Genomic DNA, 9,372 nt, shown 5'->3' on the forward strand with positions numbered 1-9,372 from the left:
TCCTATTTCTGCTATTTAAAAAAAGAATGTCAACTTGGAAATGGTTGACAATTATGCTAAAATAATTGTGATTATCTCAAATAATTGCAATTAGGCGATTATGTATATTGTGACAGACAGACGCCACAGCAGCTATACTAAAATAGTCTGGAATCAATTTATTAAGGTTGAATCCATCTTAAATCACAATAGACTATTTTCACGCGGCGCAGCGCCGGCCATTGTAGTTTCCCACCGTTATGGGCAGTGGGAAACGGCAAAATGGCCACCATGTGAATATGATCAATGATCATTCACACATTAGTTCAAACTTAACAAATTAACTGCTCGTGACGGAACGTTCCGTCAATTAGAATCCAAACAGCAACCGCTATTGGCGGAACGTTACATCAGATAAGCTTTATTATTGATATCAAACCGGGTCGCTGATTTCTTTTTTTTCTGTTTTGTATGTCTATGGAGACCCAGTGTCAGAGTATAATATGCAAATATGTCTTGTATTGAAATACAAAGCTTGTCACATTATTATCATGTAATGTATTATTACAACAACAGCTGTGGGCGCGGCTTCAGTTTAGGTGGGTGGTGCTAAGGTTAAAACTATGTATACTAAGGGTGGGTGTGGCCCCATTTTAACACTTTCTGCACTTTAAACTGGTAAACTGATCAATTCTGAGTGATGTAGTATAACGAAAAGGCACAGAAGAAAAGAACAAATAACGCATCAAATATAGTAGGCTACCCGTAATTCCATACTTGCCGTAGCCTACATTTAGGTCTTGTGAGGATTACTAATCTCTCAAGATAGATTCTGCTAAACAGCAGAGTTGTGACCCCAGACTAGAGTCAAAACAAACAAAACATCATTTACACAATGGATTCCCAGATTGGAGGATTACTGTATTTAAAAGGAGGCAGTAGATTGAAATGAATGTGAGTGACATTACAGCAGAAGTTAGATGAGGTTAACTTGTGAGCAGCTGCAGTCATGTGGAGTAGCGATAGGAAAGATAAACAATCCAGTCAACCTTCCTGTCACCTCTTCTGACCCCCAATTTAGTACTGTACTTAAGTACAATTGAGGAATTTGTACTTTCCTTGAGTATTTCCAATTCTACTTCACTACATCTCAGAGGCAAATATTGTACTTTTACTCCACTACGTGCATTTGAAAACTTTAGTTGCTATATAAAATATAAAGTAATCACAGCCTATACTCAATATACTGTACACTTCGTCCAAATTGCCCATCTCACATGCTCACAATGTGTCACCACTTTTATGCAACTGGACGTTTACTTAGTTGTAACAGAGTATTTCTACAGTGCAGTATTGATACTTTTACTTGAGTACTTTGAGTACTGCGTTACACTCTCCCCCCCAACCTAATAAATTTCACTTAAAAAAGGAAAAAAAGAAAAGAAATCTGCTTTGATGGGTAGCTGTCACCTTGCCATTATATGTCAGCAGATAATAGTGCCAGCCCTGGGGCAATGTCAATAGCTTCCAATCACCAATGACCGGTCATGGAACGCACGGACACGGACACACACACAGAGACAGAGTAAAATAATAACTAGGGCAGACAGTAAACAGTGAAGTGGTTGTTTTCATGCTAAGTATGCACTGCTGTATGTACCTTAATTGGGTTGTGTACTGTGCACTGAGAATGTCTTTGGCAGACTTCAAGCTTCATAGTGTAAAGACACTGCTGGCCGCTGGGGCTTGTGAAGTGCTGATGTTAGCAGAAGCATTGACGCATGTGGCACTCTTTTAGGAGCCGTGCAAGCTGGCTGAATGTCACCCCTAGGATAACCAGCCTGGCAAACCCAGGGAGCGATGAAAGAGACACAGCAGCTATAAGACTATAGCACACATACGCGTGCATACAGAGGACGTGCTCTCTTTGTAGACTACTTCAACAGTTGGAGTGCGTACTCTCTTTGTAGAGACACTTGAAAGTTGAAAGGGACATCATTTACTTTAGACTTGTTATTTTTGAAATGTACAGCCTGATTTCTATTTAAGATGGACGGTGTGCCACACCAAAAATAGTTGATCTATTTTTTGTTGCAGGACAGTCGGAGTATAAATTAGGCATGATACTGCAGACGATTTGATATTAGTATGCAGATATATTGTCATTAGGGTTGCAACATTTTGTTAACATTCAAAAGGTGCAAAGGGAATCTATGGAAATTAATAATTTGAGATGCAGCACAACACTAACAGCATGTCAACTCAAAATAAGGCAATCACTTATTTTATTGAAATTGTACCAAGTCGCAAAAATTCCATTCCAATCCTAGCTAGCCTGCTATACCATTAATTTAATTCAGCTACCAAAATCGCACATTTATATCTTGCAGTTTGTTGAATTCTCTTTTACCACAAAATAAACCTATAGTAATATATACAAAACATGGACATGGTTGCATAAAATTATTTAGAGTGTGAAAATATTCTTTGTATTCAATCCCGAATGTGATTAGTTCATTCACAACACAAGTCATATCATGACAGACAAAACCAAATAACAAATACCAGCCATTTCTGTCCAACACTGCGTTCTTCACCACAACCGATTATCGTTTTCAGTTGAAACAGTACACCCTTCCCTTAGTAGATGAGAACATTCTCAAGGGGGGTTCTATACTAGGCCGCCTCCCGTTTTCAGCATTCACTGTATACTAAAAATCTTCACCAAAAGAGTGTACATGCTCAAATATTTGCAAGGACCCCCTTGCAAATACCAAATGGACACTTACGGGTTCCATTTGTACACTCTCAAAATGACATACTTGTTAAGGTCATTCAGGGCTAGCTCTTTATGCGTTTCTGGTAATAATATATTGTCCTCTGATTTTGTATGTCCGTGGCAAAAACAGAATTTGTGTCCACCACAAGCCGGCATGACGATGACCCCTGGGCTGGTCACATGTGTAGGTCAGCCAGTTTCCTCTTGCGGTAATTGAGAACTAGATTAGAGGCGGTGAGCTGCGACGCACGGCCCATCTCCCAGTTCTGGAACCCGTTGAGGCCGCTCTGGCCGGACCTAAACAGCGCCCTCTCCAGGCAGTCCAGGCGCTGCACGAGCGCTGAGGTGTCCTCGTTGTAGGCGTTCTGGGAGGAGTCCATCGTCTTCCGGAACCGACCGATGAACGTCTGACGGAACAAATGGGGCGGGGGGGAGAGGTTCTTATATTCTAAAAGGTGCATTCAAACCTGAAGATATACATCGTTTCTAGTCGCTTCATTCACTTCACTTTGGTCGCGCTGGTAAAAACATATGTTACGTCGCTTGTCTGTGACGCGACCATGGGAAAGAAATCACCATTCGACACACCCCGGCCCGGCCGGCCACTGTAGCCTGTTCCACTGACCTGGTCCTCCCCGCTTGGATGTCACGTCAATAATACTGTTTGTTGACTCAAATATCAATTTGAGGGCTTGTTGTTTGCAGACATTGCAAACATCAACACTGATTCGCAGTCGGGGGGGATTGGATTTGGATCTTTCCAGCTGGGGCAAAGATACTAGGCCGTTCGCTTTGCCCAGTTCGCCTCATTCGCGGGACGTCTCGTCTTTGCATTGACTTTATGCAATCGCAAGTATATCAAAGTTTGAATGTAGCTTAACGCTATATACTGTAGGACAATCGTTCTCAAACATTTTCATGTCAAGGAACCCCAAATTGATATGGGATGCAAATGCATCCCCAGATGCAAATTGATACATTTTGGATTCCCATCTTAAAAGATTTTGTGCCACAATCTGTCGAATGATTCAGATCGCATGCTTTAGACGGGTATGTGCATGCATAAAGTGAATGGCAAATCGAGTGGCAAAGTGAGTTTAACATTGTTTAACGTCATTTAATGCAATCATATTGGACTATTCTGTGTGGATGTATGGGCTGTCGAGGCCAGAAAGTCGTTTTTTGCCACTCAGTAGGCGTTCCCGGATAACTTCCGGGTTTGATGATGTCACACGCATACCCTCTATTTTCAAATGGCCGAAACGAAGTTGTTTATGTATGCTTTGTAATAATAAAATCAAACTCTACAAAGTAACTAAAGTTTTCAAATAACTGTAGTGGAGTAAAAGTACAATATTTGGATCGGAGATGGAGCGAAATAAAAGTAAAACTATTGGAAATTGTTAACACTCCACCACTGCGGTCTAGTCTAGTGCTATAGGACAGTGGTTCCAAAGCTAAATGATAGTTAGGAACCAAATGGACCCTTATGGGTCTGTAACTCTGAGAGTGTACAAATGGAACCAAATGGACCCGTTAGGGTCCACATGAACGTTTTGGAACCGCTGGAGCTACAGTATAGGATTTGAGGTAAAGTTCATATTCAGAGACCTCCAACGGTCATGCATTACGTCCACAGGTGATTAGATTTTTACTGTAAATTTAGATTCATGAATATAACCTTGAAACTTCAAATCAGAGCACATGTAAACCTAAATTCATTGGCCCTTCATAATCTTGCCTGATTCACTTAAAGTGCCCGTGGCACACAGTGACTGCATGGACCCACATGATTAAGAGATTCAAAAGACACAGAATTTCATCATATACATAAAACCACGAAGAGAAAACTCTTAAGATTGGAGGCAGGGCATCTCAAATCTCATACAAAACTTCCCAATGCATTGTGTGGCAAGAGTTTGCTTTCTATATGCTGGACAAATGCCGCTAGCCAAAGTGAAACATATTTTTTTATTAATATTACGCAGGTCGTGGTGGCGATTTTCCAAGAGTGAGCTCTTGACTTTGGGAAGTCTTTTATGCCAAATTGTTGCATTCTATTCAAACATAATAACGTGAAATATCGACAAAGGTCTCCTTTAACCGGATATTGTCAAACACGTTTAGAAGATGGGCAAGAAAGAATCCAACATAAGATTTTCTTAAAGGCCATTCACAGAGTCCTGCAAGGTTAAAAACAATTAAGATAATATCATTTTACAGGGCACATCTACCCTTTGTCTCTGTCAGATCATGTGATCACAGCCAATCTGCCTGGCAACGCATCCATCAGTAAGTCAGTTCTCTGCTGCAGTCTACCAGTCTTAGCAGTCTATATGATCCAATGTTGCCCTCTGGTGGTGGAATATCAAAATAACATTCCCTAATGAATGTGTGTGCAGCATAGGTACAGTCTGTGGATTTGAATGTTACTGGCAATATCCAATCTGTCTCATGTTGACAGAAAATGTAATGACACTCGGTCCAGCAAGGTTTGCTTCAAAGAAAAGGGTAACAAAACGTACATTTACGACCCAGACAAAGAATGCATTTTCGGGAAATGGCACTTGAAAAAAAATGATTATACTGTTTTAGAGAAATGTATTAAATGCAATATTTTGAGGAGGAAAGTTTTTACTTAAAATGGTGCATTGCATTCTTGTGTCTGTAGCTATTACATTCGCCAGTTTATGCGGCAGAAAGCAATAGCAATTAGTACAACTGATTAAGCTAGCCTGATGTGACACCATGGGAAGGCATTTATTTATTTAGACCTAACAGTTGGAGCCAGACTACACATTGAGTTCAGTGGTGGAAAAAGTACTTGCATATATCACATAAGTAAAAGTATCAATACTGCAATGTAGAAATACTCTGTTACAAGTAAAAGTCTGGAATTCAAAAGTGCAAAAGTATCGGTATCAAAATGTATTTAAAGTACCGAAAGTACTCATTATGCAGAATGTCCCGTTTCAGGTTTTCAAATGTATAAAATCTGTATATAGGATAGGGTATATAGGGTTGAAGTTCATGACCGAAAGAATAAGGTCGAGAATACAAGCGGCCGAAATGGGTTTTCTTCGACGGGTGGCTGGCAGCTCCCTTAGAGATAGGTTGTGAAGTTCATTCACACGAGAGAGACTCAGAGTAGAGGATGGAAGGGTTGAAGTATGTTTTGTAATCATAATCAATGTACATTTAACTAGTTTTCAAATAATTGCAGTGGAGTAAGAGTACAATATTTGCCTCTGAGATGTAGTCGAGAAGTAGTAAAAGTATTGGAAATTGTAAATACTCAAGTAAGGTACAAATACATCAAGAAAATTGTACTTAAGTACAGTACTTAAGTAAATGTACCGAGTTACTTTCCACCACTGCAGACAGACATTGAGTTATTTAGCACCGAGCAGATGTGCTTGTTTGATGAGTGCCAACACCTCATCCACTAACCCTCTTGTAATGAAATAAATATGCATCATGCATTCTGGTACTTTCAATACAAAGACATAATGACTTGAGATTTTACTTCACTGCCCCTTAGAATGTAAAATGAAGACCAAACAAAGGATAATTTAAGGTAAACGAATGAGGCCATAAAGCCAAAATCACAGAGGCGTGGAAGTGACGGTTCATGCAAGGTAAAATTGTAAATGTCCTAAATGAGTGCAAATGGTTTGACTGTGTGCATGACTGTGTGATTGTGTGCTAGCTTTGTGTTGTTTCTGTGGATAAGTACTGTCTAGGCCCTAGGGTAAGGTTACATTCACAAAGATCAGCACAGTGGCACTATGCATAACTATTAGTTTCCTCCCGAGTAAAAGAACATGTTTTCTGCATCCTTGTGAAATTGTTTCAACATTTCACGTGGGTGGCTAAATGATTTGTCGACCAAAATGATGTTTTGAATGACATTTTGTTCACGGTATTCACCTGCAGTAGTGTCGATTTCGCCGACTAACACTATGACGAAAACTGTTCGGCGACTACGTTTTTCCACTGACAAAACCTAAATAAAAACTAAGCTATGATGATTAAAACTATGACTACCAGTAAATATACTGACAATTTCATCAACAAATATAAACTAGACTAAAATATTAGGGTGGGACTAGTGGAGAAGAGATCATTTTATATTCGGTTGCGAATTTCCAATCGGGTGTTTCAGCATGCAACCAAGCACGCAAGCAAGTGTAAAATCTGCCATTACGACGCCATCAAGGCCCTCCAAAACCCATTTTAGTCAACTAAAAGTAGACAAAAACATTTCAGGCGACTAATATATGACAAAAACTATTCAAAAGACAAATACGACTAAAACCATATAAAAATGTGCTCTCAAAAATCAACACCGACTGACCTGCAGTAGTGTGTGCGCGATGTCGGGGTTCTCGGGGCTGTCGAAGTGCAGCATCTGGGAGCCCAGGCCGTAGTAGTACGGCCCCATCTTGTTCAGGTCCACTACGGTGGGGTCTGCGTTGAACACGGTCCTCCACCCCTCTCGGTACACCTTAGGAACCTCCACCGACACCACCTTCCGCTTCCTCTCGTACAGGCCTTTTACCAGCCACAGAGGAAGCTCCATCTTGGTACCCTGAGATGAAGGAGACAACCCTAACCCATTTAGACTCAAGGCAGATTTAGAAAATAATGTCTTCGGAATCCTAAACGTTTTCTGAAAAACCTATGTTTTGTGGTCTTCGGACCATTTCATGTCAAGGTCCAGGAGCCGCCGACCCCCACATCCCAGAATATTTTGTTCCAGGGACCTCCAAAAACAAAGATTTGAGTTAAAAACGTTCGCTGTGAAAGAAATTCAGAATATATATTTAAAGATTTGCATTCATTTTCATGATTTTTCTAAAATAGCAGATATACAAGCTCGTAGCGAGGGGCGGTGGCTCAGGGGTAGAGTGGCTGGATGCGGTTGCCAGTTCAAACCCGGGCTCCCCCAGAGTTAGTGTCAAAGTGTCCTTGAGCAAGATACTGAACCCCTAATTGCTCCTGATGTGCTGGTTGGTGCCTTGCATGGTTTCCGTCGCCATCAGTGTATGAATGTGTGTGTGAATGGGTGAATGTAATGCACAATCTATGTAAAGCGCCTTCGATAAAAAGGCGCTATATAAATGCACCATTTTTACCATTTACATTTTAATCATGTTCCAATGTTCAATGCCAAACACAATCAATTGTTATTCGCAATGACCTAGATCAGTGGTTCTCAAACAGTGGTGTTTTTTTCCCATCACTGTATATGTTTCTTTTCCCTTTTTTACCTCCTTTATGATGAATTCCTGTTCTTTGGCTATATAGAAGTGTCTATTTGAACGTCTCTAAATGTTTTGATGATTTGAACATGGTGGACCCTCTTGTAAACAAGTGTAATGCTTTATTGGGTCGTTCACTCACAGTTAATAGTCTTTGTATTGAGTTGTGCTTGAAATGTACTGTAATTCTGCAAACTGTTAATAAATATTTCAATCAATCAATTAAGTGGTCCTTGAGGGGGGTTCCAGGTGTTCCCTATCTAGGTGGTCCCCAGCTAAATGATGGAGATATGGTAACCAAATGGAACCTTATAAATCTTTAACTATTGAGAGCGAAAAATTAAAAAAACAAAATGTAACCAAACAACTAAATATCGAAGTTTTACGTCTGAGAGTCTTAATCTCATCAAATGGTGGTCCGTACGGCCATAGTATTTTGAAGCCAATACTTTTGTACTTTTCTTTTCTTTACTAGTCTAGCAGTATTGATACTTTTATGTTGTAAAACATCATGTTTTTACTTTTTCCACCGCTGACTGTGTTACTTGGATTGATTGATTGAAGTATTTATTTATAACAGTTTGCACTTTGCAGAAGTACATTTCAAGGACACAACTCAATACAAAAACTGTGGACGACACCTATAGCCTAGACTCTGCTAGTAAATCTTAGGCTAGACGACACAATAAAGCATTACACTTGTTTACAATAGGGTCCACCATTTTCAATTAATCAGAAGATGAATATAATACTGACCTCGGGGATGTCCTGCGTGTCACTGGACTTCTCCAGGAATCCAAGCCGTAGGAAGGAGCACTCCGTCCGGCTGGGAAGTCTCTCGTGGGACAGCAGAATGTCGTCGATGGAGAAGAAATTCTCCTCCATCCCCACGCCGGGCTGCACGGGGAAATATGTCTGCAGTTGCGCGTCCATTTACAGTCAAACAGTGGCTCTAATGTGGTTATTATTAATATTATTGGTCTCATACAGACTGCAGCTGCCTGTCAACCTGCTGTCAACACACTTATCCCTCCACTTCCTGGTTCCTTTCTTGTTTTAGCGCGCCTCGCCGCCGCGGACAGTGTTGCCAGGTTTTGCGAGAGAAACAAACAACCTAGGTCAGTGGTTCCCAAACTTTTCCATGTCAAGGACCCCCAAATTTACACTAATTAGCCCGCGGACCCCCAATTGAAAAGATATGCCAAGGACCCCATAAGAGAAGATTTTTACTGCTCTAGCAGTGATTCTGAACCCGATTAATTTCAAGGACCCCCAGTTTGACATGCATTAGTTTAAGCGGACCCCCATTGAATGGCATTTCTATCTCTGAGACGGTAACCAGTCCCAGAT

At 40.6% G+C, this 9,372-nt stretch overlaps 1 protein-coding gene across 1 annotated transcript; it reads right to left on the minus strand.

The window, feature by feature from the left end:
* Positions 1-2,272: 2,272 nt before the first annotated feature.
* Positions 2,273-9,042, minus strand: gins3 (GINS complex subunit 3). Its single transcript, XM_083762559.1, has 3 exons — positions 8,779-9,042; positions 7,116-7,349; positions 2,273-3,165 (listed from the first exon to the last, which is right to left on the minus strand). Exons 1-3 carry the CDS (start codon positions 8,953-8,955, stop codon positions 2,935-2,937), a joined length of 642 nt encoding a protein of 213 aa, XP_083618685.1. The 5' UTR covers positions 8,956-9,042; the 3' UTR covers positions 2,273-2,934.
* Positions 9,043-9,372: the final 330 nt, after the last annotated feature.

This window comes from Protomyctophum parallelum (assembly GCF_964188405.1).
Source record: "Protomyctophum parallelum genome assembly, chromosome: 4".
Classification (NCBI taxonomy): domain Eukaryota; kingdom Metazoa; phylum Chordata; class Actinopteri; order Myctophiformes; family Myctophidae; genus Protomyctophum; species Protomyctophum parallelum.

Excerpts from the sequence above, each read along its gene's own strand:
- gins3 (XM_083762559.1), bottom strand. The coding sequence starts at position 8,955 with ATGGACGCGCAACTGCAGACATATTTCCCCGTGCAGCCCGGCGTGGGG. Across the intron at positions 7,350-8,778 it reads ACACGCAGGACATCCCCGAG|GGTACCAAGATGGAGCTTCC; the intron begins GTCAGTATTATA and ends CCTTCATCTCAG. Across the intron at positions 3,166-7,115 it reads TCGCGCACACACTACTGCAG|ACGTTCATCGGTCGGTTCCG; the intron begins GTCAGTCGGTGT and ends TTGTTCCGTCAG.